The sequence below is a fragment of the Balaenoptera ricei genome, chromosome X (genome assembly GCF_028023285.1).
Source record: "Balaenoptera ricei isolate mBalRic1 chromosome X, mBalRic1.hap2, whole genome shotgun sequence".
Lineage (NCBI taxonomy): Eukaryota > Metazoa > Chordata > Mammalia > Artiodactyla > Balaenopteridae > Balaenoptera > Balaenoptera ricei.
This window is the reverse complement of record NC_082660.1, coordinates 115,580,170-115,601,930: the sequence shown is the minus strand read 5'-3', so window position 1 is coordinate 115,601,930 and position 21,761 is coordinate 115,580,170. Positions and strand designations below refer to the sequence as shown.

Genomic DNA, 21,761 nt, shown 5'->3' with positions numbered 1-21,761 from the left:
CTTGTAATTTTATTATCAACCTAATCTACTCCCAACCCCGAATACATACCCCATTCATTTCCCCCGAAAAACGTTTCAGCAGTGTGACTTTGAGAAATAGCCTTCTAAGTTGAAAGAACCACGGGCTAACCAGGGTAATGCAAACCTACAGTTGCACCCCCAGAAGTCTCACCAAACATTTCTGCAATTGTACTCCACCTCTGTGCCACGGGGACTGCCTCCAAACTGCCTTGAGAGTATTCCGCTGCCGCAGAAGTTACAGGGCCCCCTTCCCACACTCGCATAAAGAGCCCCTAAACCCTGGGCTAGATGCGTCCTCACCAAGGTACGCCTGTCCTTACTGTCTACTCTAGGAGACACCAAGAATAAATAAGTATCACCGCATCGACAGCTTCGTACAGCCAACACTTAAATTTTTCAAAACAATAAAACAAAACCAGAGTGCTTCCACTGGGGGGGGGGGCGGGCGGAATAGAAGGGCACCCCCACCGGTCTCCCAGGTTTGCAGTGTGGTTCCCTCCCGCCTTTCCCCTCGACCACGTCTTTCCCTACAACAATCTCTCACACCTCCATAACTCGAAATCCCCAGCTGAGGTGCGGCCGGCTCCTCCCAGCCTTGCCCCAGACGTCCCTCTGGCCCAGCCTTCCTCTCGGCGGGACCCCAGCAAGAAGGGCCCCCTCCATCGCCCAGCTCACCTCCCGGTCCCTTCCCGGGCCTCTGGGCACCCCCGCAGGGCTCTGTCCCGAAGCAGAACCTCGAGAAGCCAAGCCCACGAGGCCCGTCGCGGGACCCACCCCCCGCTTCCTTCTCCCAGCACCTCGTCCTCCATGCACCCGGCCCCCGGGGCTCTTCGTCGTCGTCGTCCCGGCTCGTACCGCCCCCCGTCGGGGGCTCCACCCCCCGCCTGCACCCGCCCCCAGGACGGTCCCCTCCCCACCGCGCGCCGCCTGCGCCCTCTGCCCCGGCACGGGACTCCCTTTGGCCTCCGTTCCCCGCCCAGAAGCGGCGGCGGCGGCGACGGCAACGGCTGCGGCGGCCCCAGCAGGAGCAGCAGCGGCGGCGGCGGCAGCGGCGGCGGCGGCAGCAGCGCCGCCCCGGCCCCGCCCCGCCGCCCGCCGGAGCCCCACGCCCCGCCCGCCCGCCCCGCCGCGGGACTGCTCCCCCCAAAGCCCACCACTAAGCACCCCCCCACCCCAGTCCCCAGCCGCGATCCGTTCGAATCCAGCTCCGCCAGGCCTGCTGTCCGTTCCTCACGCCCCTTAGGACCCGGGGTGGGGGAGCCCTGGGGTTCGCGGCCATCCCTCTCCCTCCTTCTCCAAGGGCTGGGGGATTGCCCCCGATCCCGAAACCCGGCCCAGTAACCGGAGCCTCCCTCCTTGCAGCCCTCAGCTTCGCTCTCAGACCCCTTGCTTCCAGGCCTGGCGCGAAGCGGGTGGAGAGCTTGCACGCCGGATCCCCCCCCTGGCTTGCCGGGGCTAGTATGAATTGCCCCCGATCTCATCCTCCTTCAATTTAAGCCCCCTCCCCGCCGCGCCCGGCCCGGCGGCCCCCGCCCCTAGAGCGAGGGCAGCGGAGCCAGGGCGCTCCGAAGTCATCCCCCGCCTTTTTTCCAGGGACTCGGATAATTGCCCCTGCCCCCATCACAGCACTCCCACTCCCGAACCCAGGCCCCGCCGCCACCTAGGGGTACCCCTTACCCTACGGTTCCTGCACCCCGACACCAGGGAGAAAGCAGCCCTTAAGAGCACCCGTCGCACCTCCCCTCTGAGGTTGGAGGGTATTTTCTCCTGGTCTCTTCAGGACTTCATCACGGACAGCCCCCCCCCCCCAAAAAAACAAGCCCTTTCTCGCCCTGCCCTGCTGGCCAGCCTCCCTTCGGATCGTCGGATCCTTGTATCAGGGGGTTGGGGCCAGGTAGTTAACAAGACCGTAGCCTTCACCTCCCTTTCCGAGGAGTGGGGTAATTCCAGTGGTTCCCCCCCCCAGGATCAACCCGACCCCCGTTTCCATGGAGACCCCCGCCCAGCCGGGATGAAGACTCTCAGATCGTGGCGAACAAGTCTCACCTGGCTAAGGGAGAAGGGGTGAGGAGGGGGTAGGGTAGGGCAAGAATGGGGTACGAAGGTGGGAAGTGGAGGGGAGCTGTCCCGAAGGGAGGGGCGAGGACAGAGCGAGCTCCAGGGAGCGCTACGTCCGGGGACACGAAGAGGACGGCGCCCCCGGGGGGCAAGCAGAGCGGCCGCGGGGCGAAGAAGGGACAGGGTTGGGGAAAGGCTTGAGGTAGAAAGGAGCGGGTGGAGGATACGAGAAAGCCGGGGAGTCAAAAGGGGTGGAGGGGTTGGAGGAGAGAAAAAAAAGACGCACCTGTTCCCGAGTCGGCTCCGCGGGGAGGCTCAGGCCGCCACCCGGACTCCCTCTTACCCCCTCTGAGCCACCACCCGCCTAATACTGCCCCGATCTGATGCCCCCTCCGCCCCTTATTGCCACCGACCTCCTTCTCCTCTCTCTCGGCGGCGGCGGCGGTCGGACTCTAGGAACTGAGAGGAAGAAGGGAGGGCTCAGCAAAGCGGAGGAGAGACAGAGCCACACACTGGCAGCAGCCGCGGCGAGCGAAAGAGTGAGGGGGAGAGCGGTGTGTGTGTGTGTGTGTGTCTGTGTGTGCGAGCGAAGCCTGGTGGAGTGGGTGCCGGTCGCAAGGCTCGACGGGAAGTGGAGTCCGGTCGGCTTCGCGGGCGGCGCCAGCCACCGCTCCGCGGGACTACAACTCCCAGAATGCCGCCTGTCCGGGGGGAGGAATGGGGAGGAGGAGGCGAAGGGAGGGAGAGAGCAAGAGAGGGAGGGACGAAAGCAGGGAGCAAGCGGCGGCGAAGGGGGCAGAGCCAAGCAGCCCCGGTGACACTGGGAGGGGAGGGGAGGAGGAGGGGATCGCTGCGAGGACCGAGCGGATTCCGGAGAGGGAGGCAGCGGTGGCTGCAGCAAGCCGGGCAAAAAGCTAGACTCCCAGGAGAGGCGGAGGCGCTCAATTCGAGAGGCTGCAGGAGCTCCACGCCCCCCCCCGTACGCCCCACGAAGGGGGAGGTTGAGGAAGGGAAATGATCAGTGCACCACGGCCAGGGGTTTCTCTCTTTCTTCCAACGCTCTCCACCTTATGCCCCGACCTGACTTTCTCAGGCCACTGGTGCTGGATCCAGTGTGCAAATCCGGAGACCCCAGATCTCCCCTGCCCGGCAGCACAGAGCAGACACATTCAGTCCCCTTCTCCCAGGGGCCTGAGGGAGGCTCCCCTTGCTGGCAGGGCGTGACTCCCCCCTTCTTCCCGCCCCCCCTCATCGCCACCCCCCATCTCCCTCCCCGGAACCCCTCCCTTGAAGCCGGGGCTCGCGTCTCCCTCCCAGCCAAGAAAGGGAGTCCCTCGGGGGCGACTACCCAGCCCCCTCCCTTATACTGGGCCCTTACCCACCAGTATCCCCTTCTTAGCGTTGCCCCCCTCACCGAAGTAATAGTGGGGGCGACCCGAGTTGGACTGGTGGCTACTTTCCCTCCGAGACTAGCCGTCCTTGGCCACGCCGACCCTGTGTAGAGACAGAGAAGCACATTAATTCTCCCGTTCCCCCCCCTCAAGTTCGGATCCCCGTGGAAATGGCTCACAAGGAAAGAGGGGTTGGTAGTGGAAGTGAGCTGGGGGTGAATCCCAATCCTCAAACCTCATCCCAGGCGTGGAAATCCAGGGATTCGTCCCCTTCCTTAAAAGCCATCAAATCGCTTGCGGGGGGGCGTTAGTTGGGGGTAGATTATCTAAACCCCAATGTCCATGCTACTCGAAGCGACGCTACATGTAGGAATAAGATAGGAACTAGGCTGCCGCCGCGAGAGGAAAAGTATTACACCCCCCCCCGCCGTCGTCCACCCCCAAACACACAACCCTAGGAGAGTCAGATGGCCGAGTAAGGGGCGGGGGGAGGCGGTGGGAGTGCTGGAGAGTGAAAGGGTTGCGGCGGGGAGGGTCCGCGGCCCCCTGAGAGCAGAATCCAGATGCTAAAGAGGTGGGTGGGGGGGGGGGTGCGGCATAATTGCAGACAGTGTCTCTCCTAGCTTTTCCCGGAATCGCCACCGAACACCGTCTAACACTCGTAGTTGCTTACCAGTCAATCCCCTAGCCCCATTTGTGCGCTTGAGGCTGCCGGAGCCCGGGAAGCCCGGGCACAAACTCCGCGGAAGCTGGCCTTCGCCGCCGCCGCGCTGCCGCGGGCCTCCCTCCCTCCGCTGGCGGCCCCGCCGATCTACCTTCGCCCCCGGCCGAGGCCAGACCCCGCTCGCAACTCCACGCCCCTACTCCACCCCCGGCTCCCCCTCCCCTCGCCCTCTCCCCGCTGGTCCGGCCCAGCCCCTAGCGCCGCCCCGCCCTACTGCTCGGTCCCGAGCCCAGCAAGTGCCCCGAACTCGCCCCCCGCCCCCACGCCCAGGCCAGTCCGGCCGGGCCTGGTTTCCCCCTCCCGCCGCGCCCCGCCCCCGAATCCACGTCCTACTTCGCCACCCAACTCGGCCCGATCCGGGTTCGGCCCGCGCCCAGGCCACCGGAGTCCCCGGTTCGGTCCGGTGTACGGCCACCCACCCCGCCCTTGCCTGGGTGCCGGCCTGGCCCGCTGCCTGCGCCCGCCGAGCCGACTCAGGCGCGCGGTCCTGGTCCCGGTCCCGGTGCCGGCCTCGGTCCCGGCGGCGTTGCCGCGTCTCGCCACGAGGGCTGGGTCCACGCAAGATCCGAACCCGCGCGGGGTGGGGGCCGAGGAAAGCAAGTTTCTTTATCTTCTCTCCGCCCCCGCCGCAGGGCCGCGCCGTCCCCCCCCTTCCCCGCTCCCACGGAGCCCCCTTCACCTGGGCAGAGCCCCTCGGCCGCTGTCGCAACTTTGCTCTTCTCCACGCTGCCGGGGAAGCGGGCGAAGCGGGAGGAGGAGGGAGGTGGAGGGGGGTGCTGGGATCAGGCCGCTGGGCTCCGGGAGGACACGTGGGGGAGGAGGGGAAGGAGGAGGAGGAAGGGGGGGCGGGCCTGCAGTTCTCGGGGCTCCCCCTGCCAGCCCCGGGGAAGCCGGAACCTCGCCGGGCAGCCGCAGACCCCGCACTGGCCACGGGGGAAGAACGGAGCCACCTTCCCCGGCCAGCCCCTGGCTCCAGGAAGGAGGGGGGGCGAGCAACGCCGCTCGGGGTCGGAGAGCAAGCGTTTTCGCTCGAGCTTTATGTGTGGCTCTCTCTTTCTCCGTTTAGCCTCTGTGTATGGGGGGGGTTAGGGTCTTGCCTGCGGGGGGGACGGACGCCCCGCCGGACGCCCCGCCCCTCTCCCGGCCCCCCACTTCCCTAACCCGGGCGACCTCGGTGCGTGGCTCCGGCACGGGCACCGAGGCCGCCCGCGGGTGCAGCCCCAGCCCCGGCGCCGAAGTGGGACAGGTGCTGGGGAAGGGAAAATGCCGGGGCTCGCTGCCTCGCCTCGCGTCTCCGGGGCGGCCCACCCTTCGTGGCAACGGCCGGGGCTGCAGCCCCCCTGGGCAGAACTCAAAGGGCAGCCCCCGGCCTGGGCGTGGAGGCATCTGGGTGGGGGGGCGGGTAGGAGTGAGAGGCCCGAGGGAGGAAGGAGGAGGGGGACGAAAGGTCTGTAAAGGGGGGAGCCTGCACGACTCGGGCCGAAAACCTGGCTCTCTTTCCCCGGGCTCCTCAGTCACCAAACTGAACCCCTTGACCCTTACCCTTTACCCTAACGACTCCTCTCCTGGCCAAAGGAATAAATCCTCGTATGTGTTTACATCCCAGGCTATCCCCGGCACTGAAGGGCTGAGAAGCCTGCGGTCCACATTGGAACTCTGATGACTTTACATTAACTCTGAGGAGAGCAGCTTGCGATGGAGCTGAAGCTGCCGGGCGGACTTACTTTCAGTCTTAGGGTGTTTCTTATCTTAGCAGCTCCAACCTTGAGTCGGTGGTGGGGACTTCAAAGGCATCGCCTCAACCTAGAGGGTATTAGGGGAGGTGCCCTGCAGTTCCTGGAGGGTTCAGGGCTTTGTAAACGGAATGTGAAATGAATAGCAGGAATTTGAAAAAACAATCTTTAATGTGCAGATATATTGATATTATTTATTATATATTTATCTATACTAAGGAAGCCAGAGGGTGATGTGGACTGGAAGGAAGCCCTGCAGGATTAATGTCTTCCTCCTCCCCTCCTCCCCGCCCCCCTCCTTTGTCCTAGGCCCAGAGGTTCCATCTCTAAGCTGTGGGGTGTCTTCTCTCCTTCTCTCCTTTGGAAGGACTTTAGAGATGGCAGTTGAGACTTGCCTGGTATGTCTCCCCCACCTGGTTTGAAGGATGTGTGTGAGTATTGCGGAGGAGGGCAAGCCACTAAGGCTGCAGTGGCTTCGCTGCTGGATGAGGCCTGGTGTTCTATGACCCCTCTTGCTTGTCCTCACCAACGTCAAAATCTGTTGCCAGCAGTGTGGACATACCGCTTGCCATTTTGCTTTGCTTTGGGAACCTCTTCACTAGCTGTTTTACTTGACCACTCCTGCCCTGCCATGCACCCCACACACACCTTAAAAAGTGGCCTAAGTTGCACCAAGGGAAAGTGAAGATTGGGAAATGATTTGTTTAAGCTAATCAACATATGAACTCGAAATGCATTATTAAGGGGGGAAATTGCCTCTATCGGGCCTGATAATGCAGGCCCCACCACTTCTGCTTTGATTTAAATTGGCTGTCTTCACTGATTTTAATTAATCTGGTAATTACTAAATCTCCACGTCTCTTAAGGCCCTTAGGGCCTTAGGGCTACTTTGCTCCTTGGTTTGAGGCTGAAACAGATTCTGGACACCTCCGTTCCCACTCGTCTGTGTCTCACCATTTGGCTGCATCATTTATCTGGCGAAATATAGGTTGGGGCAAGATGGTTATTTCCTGGCTGAAGCCCTAGCATTTCTGAGCCTTTTCCTGTTGGGGGGCCACACTTCCTGCCCTACAGGAGATGATGGGAAACCAAGGAGCAGGGTGGGGAGAGCTGTGGGAAACCTCGTAAAGAATGTAGAGTTTAATGATTCTTTTATTTGAGGCTGGAACCACAACATCATCATAATAATACCTTACCTTTGTACAACATCAGAGTGTTTACAAAGCCCTTTCACTTGTGTTATTTCATTTGTTTCTCACTACAACTCTTGATGTTGTAATTGAGGAAACTGAGTCCATGAGCAGCTGTGAGTGGCTTGCTCAAGGTCATATGGCTAGTGAGTGCCTGAGCCAGGATTCAACCCCAGTAGTCCTGTTTCCACATCCGGAGCTCTTTTTAATATGGAATAGCGCCTCCATTTCATGTCAAAATATTCCTTTTCAGGCAGGATTGTTTTTCTAATTGTTTCTCCCATCGATAACAGCTGGACTCAGAGAGGCAGCTTGGTGTAATGGAAAGAGGATTGTTTGGAGAGTTCTAAGAATCAGATCCCAGTCCTGTCTTGTCGATAGCTAGCAGTGTGACCTCAAGCAAGCCCTAACATTTAAGTAGTGCCAGCCTGATGCCCGGTACTGTATTTTGGGTCTTCCCCCTGCTCTAAAATATGGAAATCAATGCACCTGTCATACCTCCCTTACAGGGACACCCCTGAGCATCAGATGAGATAATGGATGGGAAAGAATTTTGTACACTGTAAACCACTGGGCTCATGCAAGAGTTATTATTATCAGCATTGGCACCACCAGCCTCCCTAGGTGTAGCTCAGAGACCTAGGGGTGACACTGGCCTGGGCCCTACCTTTCTGAAGCTTACCAGACAAAACAGGGCACTTGGGGGTGGGGGGGGTCCCAGGGTAATTTAAGCTCCAAACCAACCTCTGGCTAAATTCATAGGATAATTGCTTCAATTCTCTGCTTTATTCTGCAATCACAGGCCTTGTCTCTCTGGTAAAACAGCCCAGCCCTATGACAACAATAACAACAATAAAATCCCAGTGGTTTAGATCTTTAGAGTGTCAGAATGAAGCACATTTGCAGCTTCTGGTCATCCCTTCATCCCCTGCACCCCAGTCAGTTGAAGGTGAAGTCACGTTTGGAACCCAGGGTCTCAAGACTGCTGAAGGGCTCATTCTAAGTCACCCCAGTTGAAAGCAGACCAGGGGAGATTGGGGTACAGAAAGAACCTTGCAAATGTGGGAAAAGAGTGGGGCTGGTACTAGGTCAGTAAGACTGACCATGAGTTACAAACACTATGTGCTCTCAAGTGTTTCACTTTATGCTCTAGGAGGGGCCACAGGGGAAAATTCATTGCCCCCTATTCACGTAAATCTCAAATGCACAAACCCTATTGCAGCAGGTTGCTGCTGGAGAAGCATTCCAGTGGCTCACTGCAGCTAAGGAAGGCCTGGTCTCTGCCCTCTCAGAGCCCCGGGTCTAGATGGGGAGACAGTATGTCTGGTTAAACTTAACTCTGTAAACAACCAACAACCTTTCTGGATTTTATAGCCAAAGGGGGGGAAATGAGGAAGGGGACTAAAATCACCCCAGAGGTCTCTCTGGGTCAAGCCTCCCCCCTTCCCTAAGACTCCTAGGCACTTAACAAGGTTCTTAATCAAACAGACAGTGTTAGAGGTGGAAGGAACTCTAAGAAATCATCTGCCCTCCTGAAAAACTGGCTGTGGCTGCAAGCTGCCAACAAAATCAAGTCCATGAGCCTTCACCTAGCTTTCAGGGCCTTCCCCGATCCGATTCCAGCCTCCTTTCCTCCCATGTCGCTCACAGGGCCTCTGTTCTCACCAAACTGGCCCTCTTGCCATTCCTTGGACAAGAGGAGCGCTTCCTTGACTGCTCCCTCAGCTTTTTCTATGCCCTTCTCAGCATGTTGAAATGCCACTCAACCATTACTTAAGCCAGCTCTTTCCTGCCACCTTCCCTGATTCCCCACTCCCTGACCCCCAAGACCTCCTCACTCCCTCCTTAGTGGTACCCCACAGTACTGAGCTTGTCCCTTTAGTTAGCACTTCTATGCTCTGCCTATTTAGCTCTCCAACCAGATTTTCCCTTTGTTGGATGAAGGAACCCAGTATTTCTCATCCGTGTGTCACAGCCTCCGTCCTCTCCTCCAAACATCCCCCACCCTGGCATGGAGTAGGCCCTCTATGAGTGTTTGTTAAGTGAATGAATGAATGGATCATCTAATCCAACCCTCTTATTTTATAGTGAAGAAACTGAGGCCCAGACCTGGCTTCCCTTCTAGCCAGTTATTAAAGACTCGGGGTTTTTTTAAAAATTTATTATTATTATTATTTTAAATTTATTTTTGGCTGCGTTGGGCCTTCGTTGCTGTGTGCGCGCTTTCTCTAGTTGTGGCTTGCGGCGAGCAGGGGCTACTCTTCGTTGCGGTGCGCGGGCTTCTCATTGCGGTGGCTTCTCTTGTTGCGGAGCACGGGCTCTAGGCACGCGGGCTTCAGTAGTTGTGGCATGTGGGCTCAGTAGTTGTGGCTCGTGGGCTCTAGAGCGCAGGCTCAGTAGTTGTGGTGCACGGGCTTAGTTGCTCCGTGGCATGTGGGATCTTCCTGGACCAGGGCCCGAACCTGTGTCCCCTGCATTGGCAGGCAGATTCTTAACTGCTGTGCCACCAGGGAATTCCCAAAGACTCAGTTTTAAATCTTGGTCCTTTTTAGTCTTTCTCTTCCCATTTAATTCACACAGTCTCTGAAGTTAGACAGACATGATTGAATCCTGGCTCCGCCACTTCCTAGCAATATTACCTTGGACACTCGACTTCCTCCTGAGCCTCAGTTTCCTCATTTATAAAATGAGGCCTAATAAATACCTCCTGAAAATGTTCCAAGGATCAGATGAGTTCTTGTATGTTAAGCACTTAGAAAAGGGCCTGGCCCCTAGTAGACACCCCATAGTAGTTTGTTTTTTTTGTTTTTTTTAATGTGAGGAGTTTTTAAAGAGTTCAGAACTTGGGAGCACCTGCTTAATTCAAGCCTGGGAATAAAAGCTACAACCTGAACATAAAGAAAAAGAGAGGTGTATTTTTGAAGAGGAGAATGGAATAAAATTTAGCAAGACCTTTGAGTCAGTCGAACTATTACCTCTTCCTCCAAAGAGGCTAAAGAAGATTGAGAATAGCACTCAGTCCAGTGGCCCACATTCAGTGGGAGCTCACCAAATTCCTGTTCCTGGAGCGGTGCATTCCTCTGGCTGTGGTGGTGATTCTGTGTCGGCTTCAGGATGCCGGCACAGGATTGACGTGCCCTGCTGAAGCTACACATACTATTCTCACCCCTATCTGTGTGCCTACACTTGAGCGCCCCTTCACCTGGCCAAATCCTTCAAGCCCCGCTGCCATGAAGCTTTCTCTGAATGCTTCTGCCTCTGAACTCTTGGCCCCATGGCAAGTACTACTTAGCACTTGGTTCTTTTCTGTGCTCTGTGCCTTAGTTCTACCTCCCCATCTGAGGGACTTGTCATAGTCATAGAAGGTGCATCGCCCACAGTTTCTGGGAGCATTCAAGGAGGCAGAGCTCCAGGAATACTTTGGGATTGTTTGACAGTAGGTGTTCAGTGGGGGCATGGGACCCTTCAAGTCGGGGCCACACTATTGTCTCCCAACCCCCCGACCCCCCCCCCCACGTACCACACTCCTCAAATCAACCACTCCCAGGACACCCCACCCAGCCTTTTCAGTAGCCATCTTCTCTCTTAGAATTTCCAAGTATCCGGAGGGCAAGGGCCATGTTTTACTGTGTCCTCCACACAGCCCAGCATAGTACTTCCAACATTACAGACTAGAGTAAGCACATGGTTTTGCTGCTGTAGATAACTTGGTAAAGATACCATGCTTATTTCGGGCCTGTGTGTTTATATGTGTTCTTGTGTGTCTGTTCTTGCTCATTAAACTTCAAGGGGCTCCAGAGGAAGAACTGTCCATTTTGGGAAGACAGTCGTCACAAGATGATTAAAAAAACAAGTTGAGACCTGGGATTTAGATTTTTTAAAAATCCAGGAAGCCAGCATTCTGCCTTCAGTACATACTCACTTTAAATGCTCACACCAAAATTTCTCAAATTTAATATACACAATAATCACTTGGGGGGAGTGGGGAGCTTGTCAGAATTCAGATTCCAAGGCACCCTCCCACCCAGGGTCTTATTGAATAGGTCTGGGGTGGTGCCTCATACTCTGAATTTCTAACAAGCGCTACAGGGAAGTTGGAACCAGAGGATTTTTAGATGACCCTCTGAAAGACATTGAGCACTTTTTCTATTTTCATCTTCACCAGGGACCCCCAAACTTTTCACTACCAAAGGTTTTATTATTTTGCCCCTCATAGACCCCATTTTAAACACACAGTTATATGTCACTTAGTGTGTGCTAAACACTGTTTTAGGATTTTACAGGGACTTCCCTGGTGGTCCAGTGGTTAAGAATCCGCCTTCCAATGCAGGGGATGCGGGTTTGATCCCTGGTTGGGGAATTAAGATCCCACATGCCGTGGGACAGCTAAGCCTGCGTGCCACAACTACTGAGCCTGTGTGCCACAGCTAGAAAGAAGCCCACGTGCTGCAACGGAAGATCCTGTGTGCCGCAACCAAGACCAAATGCAGCCAAATAAATAAAAATAAATAAATAAATATTTTTTAAAAGGATTTTACAAATAGTTTCTCTTTAAATACTCCTAACAACTCCATAAGGTAAATACTATTATTTTCCCCTTTTACAGATGAAGAAATTGAAGCCCACAAAGGTTCGGTGACTTGCCCAAAGTTGCCCAGCTAGTAGGTTTTTTTAACTGAGGTCAAATTCACATAAAATAAAGTAATAATTTTATTTTATTTTACTTTTTGTCCGCACCACACAGCATGCGGGATCTTAGTTCCCCAACCAGGGATGGAACCCGCGCCCCCTGCAGTGGAAGCACGGAGTCTTAACCACTGGACCACTAGGGAAGTCCCTAAATTAACAATTTTAAAGTGCGCAATTTGGGGTGGGGGGAGAGATAAATTAAGAGTTTGGGATTAACACATACACACTACTATATGTAAAATAGGTAAACGGCAAGGACCTACTGTATAGCACAGGGAACTATATACTCACTATCTTGTAATAACCTATAATGGAAAAGAATCTGAAAAAGAATATATATGTGTGTGTATAGCGGATACACTTGCTGTACACTTGAAACTGTCAAAACATTGTAAGTTAACTATACTTCAGTAAAAAAGAATAAACAAATGTTCTATAAAACTACTATGTACAAACTATTATGTATAAAATAAGCTACAAGGATATATTGTACAATACAGAGAAAATAGCCAATATTTTATTATAACTATAAATGTAGTATAACCTTTAAAAATGGTGAATCACTATATTGTACACCTGTAACTTATATAATATGCTACATCAACTATACTTCAATTAAAAAATTTTTAAAGTGTTTTGAGCTAACAAAATGTTCTATAAAAACATTCCATTTCAAAAATTAGAAATCCAGAAAATATTTATCAATGTTTTCATTAAAAATAAATTCAACACTGAAAAAAAAATAAAGTGTGCAATTCACTGGCATTTAGTACATTCACAACATTGTGCAACCACCACCTCTAACTAGTTCCAAAATGTTTTCATCACCCCAAAATGAAACTCCGTACCTGTTAAACAGTTGCTCCCCTTTCACTCTCCAGACTCTGGCAACCTCCTGTCTGCTTTCTGTTTCTACAGATTTAACTATTCTGAATATTTCATTTAAGTGAAACCATATAATATGTGGCTTTTAGTTTCTGGTCAGTATCAAGTTTTCAAGGTTCCTCTGCATTGTAGCATGTATCTTCATTCCTTTTTATGGCCGAATAATATTCCGTTGTATGGATGTGCAGTAATTTGTTTATCCATTCCCAGCTACTAAGTTTTGTTTTTGTTTTGTTTTTTTTTGGGGGGGGGGGTCTGCACTGGGTCTTCGTTGCTGCGCGCGAGCTTTCTCTAGTTGTGGCGAGCAGGGGCTACTCTTCTTTGCGGTGCGCGGGCTTCTCATTGCAGTGGCTTCTCTTGTTGCAGAGCACAGGCTCTAGGCGCATGGGCTTCAGTAGTTGCAGCACGCGGGCTCTAGAGCGCAGGCTCAGTAGTTGTGGCTCACGGGCTTAGTTGCTCCGCGGCATGTGGGATCTTCCCGGACCAGGGCTCTAACCCGTGTCCCCTGCATTGGCAGGTGGATTCCCAACCACTCCACCACCAAGGAAGTCCCCCAGCTACTAAGTTTTGAAGTCGGGATCTGAATCCAGGCAGTCTGGTTCCAGAGTCTGTGTTCTTAACCCTCTGTATTCAAAATATTTATCTACTTAAACAGGATATATTTTAAAGTAATAATTTTCCATTGAATAACGTATCAGATACATACAAAATTGGGCCAGAACTTCAGATCAGCCCAAGATAGTCACACTGAGGTCATTTAATTCCAGCCAAAGCCAAAAACACTTGCCCTTGTAGTTAACCTCTGCAACCTCATGCTGGTACGTTTCACTAGACTTTATGAAATACCAGTGCAATTCATTGATTCTCTCCCAGGCTTTCATGGGTTCAGGGACCCCAGTTTGGGATCCACTGGTTGCAAATCCCTGCAAGACACCCAGTCAACAGAGAGGTTCTGTTGAGTTGCTCATTAAAGTCTACTGACAATCTAGAAAGTGGTCTCATGCACGTGAGAAAGGTTTTCCACACCAAGAAGCTAAACAAGAAAGGAGGTGGAAGTTAACCTTTACTAAATTGGAAAATTCCAAAATCCAGGAAGGCATTCTGTTTGAATGTTCTAGTTAACTAATTAGAGTTTCCCCACCAAGGATGCACATGGCCATGTACTGGGGACCAATAAGACAGCCCTTTAACCGCCCCCACCAAAAGGTGACAGCCTAAGCTGGACTTACCAGAGAGGCTTTCCAGACCCAGAGCATCTGCTCTGACAAAACCTAAGGTGAGAATGCTATTCCAACACAATGCTAATCGCATGATTTTTCTCCTGATTCTTCAAGGGTGTGGACAAAAAAAAAAAAAAAAAAAAAAAAAGAGTCAGGCTTGCATCTCCTCTGGAGGTTTGTGATACTTGCGCCCCATGTCTGAGAGCCCCATTTGATGTTCTGCGCACTGCCCTCTCCAAAGGGGCCCCTTGTTGCCCAATCAGAGACCGAACAACCAGGGCTGGATTCAAAATCATTAGCCCTGGCTTCACTCAGCAGAATAAAATGAACATCAAGGAGAGCCTTGAAGGGGAAAAGATGCTACAAAACATGTCGCTTGAGAGGCGAGAGGTGAATAGTGAGCAATGAAAGCTTCTTCATTTTTGTAGCCCCAGGGTCTAGCAGAAGGCCTGGAACTGATGGGAAAGCACTCAAAACAGGTTTGTTGATTGAATGACTGACTGAAAGAGAGCCTTCTTCTTGGTCTGGAGGTCGTTATGGAGGCATTGTAGAGCTGCTCTGTGGGGACAGAGAATGGAGGGAAGTTGGCATGGGTCTGGAGTGCCCTGCCAGGACCTACACAGACCATGTTTTTCTCTGCCTGAAAATTTCTCCCAGGCAAAGTTCTCAGAGCCTGCAAGTCTCAAAAGTAGATTCCTCGGAGCTCACTGTGTGCTTTATTCTACTGAACTCAAGTCACAGAGACTTAACAGTGGCACAGTGTTGTGGGAGAATCTGATGAGAGCACCTATATAGAAGCATATTGAAAAAGACAGAAGGCCAGGGAATTCGAATTCTTGTTAACTTACCAGTATGGCTCTGCATGGTCTAAACGACTCTTTGTGTTACTTGGCCAAGTAGGTTTCTATCTGTGGGTCTTATCACTGAACATGCACTTGTGCAGACACCCCCCCGACACACACACACACACACACACACACACACACACATTTTATAATGTGGTAAACTCCTGTTTGCCAAAATCCAAATAACTACAACCCTCAAAGAGTCGGAATGCTCTTTTTGAGATACAATGCAATAATCCCTTACATTTGTATGGGGCTTTGCTGGTCACAAAGTGCTTCCCCATCCATGACCCCATTTGTTTTTTGATTGATGTTCAGAATGGTCCCGAGGCTTTGCAAGAGCCTGGAGGGTCTTGTGAAGCTTCAAAGAGCAATGACGTGTGGCGCAAGTGGCCTTGGCTGTGTGCAGGGCCTCCGAACACCAGGCACCTAGTTGTGGCAGAGACATCAGGGGTACAGTGACTGTCACAGACTTGCAGGGACATATCAGCTCTCGGGGGACTGGGCTGGTGGACGTGACTCCTACAGCTGAAAGGAGCTGAGACTCATCTGCACACAGTCAGCACTAGGGCAGCAGAGGAGACAGAAGGGTGGGCACACCCATCGCTCTTTCCTTCCAGCAGCCTTTCCATCAGTCATTCAATGGGCAGACATTGAGCACTTGAGCTCAGAAGGAGCTTGTTCTGGGTGTTGAGGGTGCAGAGACGAACAAGACTTGTCTCCTAGTTCTCCCTGGCCATGTAATCTGTGAGGTCTTCTCCCCTTCAAATGGCTCCTTGTTCATTATAACCCTATCTTTCCAGGGACAAATGTTGAGGGAAGGGGTTCCACCCAGTGGCTCCCTCCCATTTCCCTCCCTCTGTGTCTCTGGATCTCTTTCTCTCTCACACACTCACACACACACACACACACACACACACACACACACACACTGCTTCACTCAGGGCCTCAAAAGCCTCAAGGCTAACCTGGCTATGTCATGCTCCTCTATTAAGGAGAGTATTGAATAAACCAGATCCATGGGAGCAAAATGAAAATTCATAATGCATAGCAATAATAATAGTAATCCCTCACATCTGTATAGAACTTACTAGTTTACAAAACACCTCCATCCTTATTTCTTTATTTGATCCTGTGTCCTGTCGTCATCTTTCATATTCAGAGACAATCTTCTGATTGTGATCTCCATCTATGAGTGAAGCAAGACTAAGGCAGGGCTAAGAGTCCCTCCTGCTCCACCACTCCGCTCCCCAGGTAATGAACCTGCCCCCCCCCGTTTGTTTTTGCACCTTTTTCTTTTTTTTCTTCCCTCTTTCTCTTGCTGTGCTGTCTGTGGAGCCTGGAGTTGCCTATGACTCAGCTTCCCAGTCTCTTGGGAGCCTGGAAGCCCATGGGAAAAGGCTGCTGATCAGTAGCCCCTCAAACTGGGCCACAAAGCCTTTGGCTCCTGCCAGGATGGGTGGGGTGGGCAGGGGAGACCCTCCTCTTTGGGTAGCCCCCAAATGAGCCCTAAACCACCTCAGCGGATTGGGCAGGCCTGGGCTGGGAGAAGAGGAGCACTTTCAATTGAACAAGGAAAGGAGGGTGTGATGAAGCTTTTAGTAGGATGTGAAATGGGGCTTTGAAGCTGAGGAGGCAACCGCTGAGTGCGGGCTTTGCAGGATGCAGACATACTGAAGGAGCCTGGGTCTTGCAGGAGAAGATGTTAGTGAAGGGCAAAGAGGAGCCCCCATTGCATCCACTGGGTTTTTAGGCTTTTTTGTTTTTAACCCTGACTAGTTCACTCATCCCCATTCCCTCCCGTACTCCCATATCCCCTTCATTTCTCCAGTCTCTTCACTGAGCCCTCTTCTCCCGCCATTCCTCTAATACAGCCCCAATTTGCTGAGCTAAAAATGCTCTCAGTGAAAGTCCACCCCAGATCGTTCTGAAGCCATCCCAGCCAAACATTCTCAAACTCCCCCATCCCTCTCTCTACGTGGTATTTAGCACATGGCTCGGGCCACACCAGCCACACCCTCCACCTGGCCCAGAGCTGGCCCCAGATGGGAATGCCCAAGGAACTAAGGAGGAATAGGGGGTATAAAGCCACTGTGCTCTGGTGATTTGCAGCAGTAGAGGATCAAAGCTTGTCCTCCCCTGGTAGGAGGGGTCAGGGCCGGCAGTCCTGGCAGTCGCAAGCAGGGGGCCCAAACAGCAGGGAAAAGCTGCTTTTAGCTAGTGGCCAGGTTTAAAAGGGACGATTGTGCCTAGTGGCTGCCATGCTGGGATGGGGACGGAGACCCACGATCTCCTCCCTTCATCCCTGGATGTGACCAGCAGCCAACTGAGGCTTCCAGCGTTGCCCAGCCTTGGAAACTCCCTTCCTTCAGGAAAGGAGCTTCGTTCCAGCGCAGGAGCCCCCGGCCGAGCCCTCTTCCAGCTCCTACCCTGACGTTTGGGGCCGGCCGAGTTAGCACTGTCGCTCCAGCAGTGGCAGCCAGTGCGGGGCGAGTGTGTAATTGCAACCACTTCCTGCCCCAGCTTGCCCTAGGGCTGGCCCCACCCCTGAGGACAGTCGGGGCGGGGCCCAGGTACAGTGAGGGAGTCCGATTGGTGAGGGGCGGGGCTGCCGAGGAGGGCGGCCCTCAAGGGAAATCAGCTGAGACTCATAAAAAGGCGGTGTGGGGCGAGGAGGGGGGACGCCCTCGGTTTGAGCCAGCCGCAAGAAAGGGCTGGGGCCTGGGGCATTCTATTGGCACAATCTGTCCCTGCAAAGAAGGATCCAGACAACGGTCCCTCTCGAACTAGTAGACGACTAGTTCCAATATTAGCTTTATTCATGAGCTCTGAACACTCCGAAGCCCCAGTAGAGAGGGGGAGGGGAGACCCTAGAGATGCTCTCCTCTCTGGCCTTGGCACTGCTCTCCCTGAGCAAGTTAGAACTGAGAAGAGACAAGGCGGGGGGCTGCTGAAAAGACTCTGGTGGTACACAACACCCTTGGTCTGCAAGTGCCTCTCCCTTCCTGGAGCTTCCAGGATTCTCTGGCTGGTGGCATCATCGGTCTGTTGTCTACCCAGGCCTCGGAATGCCCATTGTGTGCAGAGCCCGTGCTACATCAGGTACCCTGGAGGTACAAAAGAAGCAGAAAGGCGCCTCCCTCACTTTGGGGAGCTGGACATCAACTGGGCATTAGGGTGGCAGAGTGGGCAAAACATGCCCTTGATAGTCAAAAATGGAGGTTGTGGCCCTGCCCCATCCTCACGTATTAGCTGTGTGACTTTGGGCAGCTTGCTTATCTTCTCAGCTTCAGTCTCCTGGTGTGTCGGATGAAGCTACTAATACTTGCCTTACAGGGTTGTGGCAAAGGTAAAATAAAACACGCTTTGAAAGCTATAAAGCACCCTTCAAAGGCGGGGAAGGGATGCTCACGATAAGTGGGGTAAAGGTGGGAGAGAGGACCCTGATGGCGGGAAATGAGTGGGCACCAATGATTAGGGTGCAAGCTATCCACGGGAGTGTTAAAGGAGCATGTTGTAAGAGGGCTAGTGGGGCAGGCGGGGGTCGGGGGGCTTAAGTCCGCCTGGACTCCCACTTGGAGGTGGGTCTGAGAGAGGAGATTCCCCTAGGAAAAGGTGAGCAGGCGAGGTGGAGAAAAAGCCGTAATTTCTCTCCTTTTGAGAAGGGCTTGCAGTGGTCCTGGTTGCCTTAATCATGCCCATGTGAAGAGAGGCCAGCGGTGGGTGAGGAGTTTTGTCTGGGGGGAGGGGGTTGCCTGTCAGCCCTCGAAGGCAGCAGCTGGAAGCCCGCCGCTTGCTCACATACCACGCCTGCAGCGTGCACACGGCTCGCTGGAATGAGCCCGGAATGTCTCCTCTCCTCGCCCTCTGCAGACCGAGGAGAGCCGAGGGGAGCTGGGCGAGCCAAGCACGTTAATGGCAGCTGCAAACCTGTAGGCTTCTAGGTCCCCTTCGAACTCTGGCAAGGGCTGCCTAGGCCCGGCTGACCCCTGCCCTCCCTTCCTTGCTCAGCAGCCACACGGGGGCGGGGGCGTCCTTGTTTGCTAGGTGGGTGTTGGGGGGAGGGTGTACCCAGGTGTAGTGGTGGCACATGTTTCAGGGATGCACCCACGTCTGTGCATGTCAGCAGCCGTGTCTGCATACAAACGTGTCATACATGTGCATGCTCCAAGTGGCACGAATGCGGGATTGACGTTTCTGCTCCTGTCTGACTTTGGACCTTCTCCTCTGTAAAATGAAGAGACTTGTACCAGAGCATCTCAGAGGGCCCTTTCAGCTCAAATGTTCACTGTTTCCACATGTAAGGCTATGGCTACTTAAAAAGTCAGAGCAGCGGAAAAAAAAAAAATCAGCCAGGGCTTCCCTGGTGGCACAGTGGTTAAGAATCCGCCCGCCAATGCAGGGGACACCGGTTTGAGCCCTGGTCCAGGAAGATCCCACATGCCGCGGAGCAACTAAGCCCGTGCGCCACAACCACTGAGCCTGCGCTCTAGAGCCTGTGAGCCACAACTACTGAGCCCAGGTGCCACAACTACTGAAGCCTGCATGCCTAGAGCCCGTGCTCCGCAACAAGAGAAGCCACCGCAATGAGAAGCCCGCGCGCCGCAACGAAGAGTAGCCCCCGCTCACCGCAACTAGAGAAAGCCCACGTGCAGCAACGAAGACCCAACGCAGCCAAAAATAAATAAATAAAATAAATAAATTTATTTAAAACAAAATCAGCCAAACCAGTTGTGACGTTGGTTGTCGACACTTCAGATGTTTAGGTTTGAAGATTCAACTTTCAAAAGGCCAGTTACTTGGCATCATGTAACGTCTGTTCGCTTTCCACCCGGACTGTGGCATGATGGTGTTTGTCTATTTGCTGTGTGTTTACATGTGTGTGAGTGCAACTATGGGTGCGTGTTTAAATTGCATCACAGAATATTAGAGCTGGACGAGATCCTGGAGGTCATCTAATTGAATCCCTTCCATTTCTGATTCATTTATTCAACAGCCCTTTTGTGAGCCGGGATCTGTGCGGGGGAGCTGCAGAGATAAATAAGACTTAGTTTCTGCCCTCCAGGAACTCACCTCTAGCAGGGGGGAGAAACATGTAAACAAATAATTACAATACAATGTGATAATAGAGGTATAAATCCTATGCTATGGGAGCCCAGAGGAAAGGCCAATTAATTCCGCCTGGAGGTGTCTGGGACAGAAACTACAGTGACAGTCTCACAATCATTCTACAGCCAATGAGCTTTCACCTTCACTTTCCTACTTCCAAAATATTCATCCTTGTTCTCCTAGCCAGCCTTCTTCTCAGGAAATCTAGGAAGATGCACACTAGGTCTAGGTAACCAGGAGAACCTAGAAACTCCTAGCGAGCTGGGAGTGAGAAGTTCCCAGCTGGGAGTATAAGGCTATGAGAAGAGAACCAGCGCCTCCACACAAAGGGCCTGTCTGCACAACCGTAAAAGGATTGGCCAAGTGGCATGCTAGGATCAGCACCACCCACTGGGATCCACCGTGACCCCTACCCCTCTCAGCTCTAGGCCAGGGAGAGCCATAGTTGCAGATAGTTGAGTGAGGTTGCCTGGTGTTGGAGGGATGGAGACTGAGAGGGAGGCCAAGGGAACTGAGACTCCAGTCCTTCTTGCCTGGCCAAAGGGGTGTGTGGATGGAGAGCGCCTTCAACAGGGCGTGCCCTTTGAGTTTTCTGCCCGAGGAACGTGGCTGCGTTAGGCATCCTGTCTCCCTTGCCCCGGCGGCCCTGGTTAACAGCAATGCACGTTAGTGAGATGGTTGCTGATGGGGTAGCCGTAGTCGGCGCGGAGGGCAGATTAGAGCGATGCTAACTGGCGGAGGGGAGGGAAGACAGTAACTCTGGACTCGACACCAGGTTCCAACCTCTGCCCTACCTGCCCAAGAGGTAGCTGTGGGAGGCTAACCTGCAACCCTCAACCTCCACCCCACCTAGCGTCCTTCTCCCTCTCCGCGGGCAGAAGACAAACCACCCTCGGGGCCTACCACCACCCACCCACCCGCAGGGCGGGAGCACTCCCTCCCCCTCCCACCCCTCGATCCCTAAAGCCCGGAGATGCTACGGCGAAGGGAACCCTGGGAGTGCGCCTTGAATGACCCCCAAACACATCTGGATTTTTGGAGTTCGGGCCAGCCCCCGAAACGGACCCCAGGGAAGTCCGCCAGAGGGAGGGGGCGGGGGAAGGGAGCGGCAGAGCCGAGCGAAGGGCCTGCCGTTTAGGACTCCCGGCCCCACGACTAGGACCGTCCCAAACTTCCTGTTTCTTCCGGCCGCTCTGACCCTGGGGCTGCAGCTCCGAGATAGCTCGGGGCCTGGAAGTGCATGCTGGGTAAGCGCAGACGGACGGAGTAGGCGAGCTGCTCGCTGTCGCTGTCGCCGCGGCGCAGGGCCGGTGTGGGCGCGCGCTCGCCTTCCTTCCCCGGCGGTCACGCTTTGCATGTGGGATGGGCAGCGGGCAGGTGGCAGGGAGGCCCCCGCGCCCAGGGCTCTGGGAGGAGCTTAAGCCGGGGCGGGGGCGGAGGGGGAAGGGGAGGAGGTGGCCGGAGGGGCGGGGGTGTGGGCCGGGAGTTTCTGCATTTTAAAGGGAAGCCGAGTCGCCTGCTTCGGAGGCCGAAGTTCGAGCCGACCTCGCCGCGCCGAGTGCAGGAAATCCTGGAGGGGCAGCGCAGCCGGCTCGGCCCCGGCCCGGCCCACGGCTCTCGCGCCTCCCCGAAGCCCTAGGGGGGTCGTTTAGGACGGGTAAAAGGAAGTCCTTCTTTACTCTGCGAGGAGGAAACTTAACGGAACGAGTGACCCCCCCTCCCCAAAGGTGGGCCAGATTTAGGATTAAAAAAAAAAAGTGTGGGCAAATACCCGACTCCAGAGAGAAACTAAGGTGATCCCAATCGCGGAGGGGTGAAGGTAGGAAAGGACAACCCTTCCCTCTGCTTCCGTCCTCAAGATAGACGGCATGGAGTGGGGGGCCTGAAGCAGACGAC

General features: G+C 54.1%; 2 protein-coding genes across 6 annotated transcripts in view; one reads left to right on the top strand and one right to left on the bottom strand.

The window, feature by feature from the left end:
* Window positions 1-4,942, bottom strand: part of BCORL1 (BCL6 corepressor like 1) — a 60,930-nt gene extending 55,988 nt beyond the window's left edge. For 2 of the 5 annotated variants that reach the window (XM_059911254.1, XM_059911258.1), the window contains exons 1-2: window positions 4,874-4,942; window positions 3,494-3,573 (exon numbers count right to left, since the gene is read on the bottom strand). The gene's annotated coding sequence lies outside the window, so the exon portion shown is untranslated. Of the gene's footprint in view, window positions 1-2,492; window positions 2,596-3,461; window positions 3,574-4,143; window positions 4,268-4,873 lie in introns of those variants that run through there. The other 3 variants (XM_059911255.1, XM_059911257.1, XM_059911256.1) reach the window with 3 other exon arrangements.
* On the top strand, window positions 310-18,692 carry LOC132357185 (uncharacterized). Its single transcript, XM_059910467.1, has 7 exons — window positions 310-325; window positions 643-1,066; window positions 1,418-1,479; window positions 1,988-2,085; window positions 4,136-4,696; window positions 5,261-5,584; window positions 18,630-18,692. Exons 1-7 carry the CDS (start codon window positions 310-312, stop codon window positions 18,690-18,692), a joined length of 1,548 nt encoding a protein of 515 aa, XP_059766450.1.
* Window positions 18,693-21,761: the final 3,069 nt, after the last annotated feature.

What these genes read in the sequence shown, in the direction of transcription:
- LOC132357185 (XM_059910467.1), top strand. An exon ending in GAGCAGCAGCGGCGGCGGCG is followed by an intron (nt 1,067 to 1,417) that starts GCAGCGGCGGCG and finishes CCTTGCTTCCAG; the next exon opens with GCCTGGCGCGAAGCGGGTGG. An exon ending in CTGGGCGTGGAGGCATCTGG is followed by an intron (nt 5,585 to 18,629) that starts GTGGGGGGGCGG and finishes CGCCCTCTGCAG; the next exon opens with ACCGAGGAGAGCCGAGGGGA.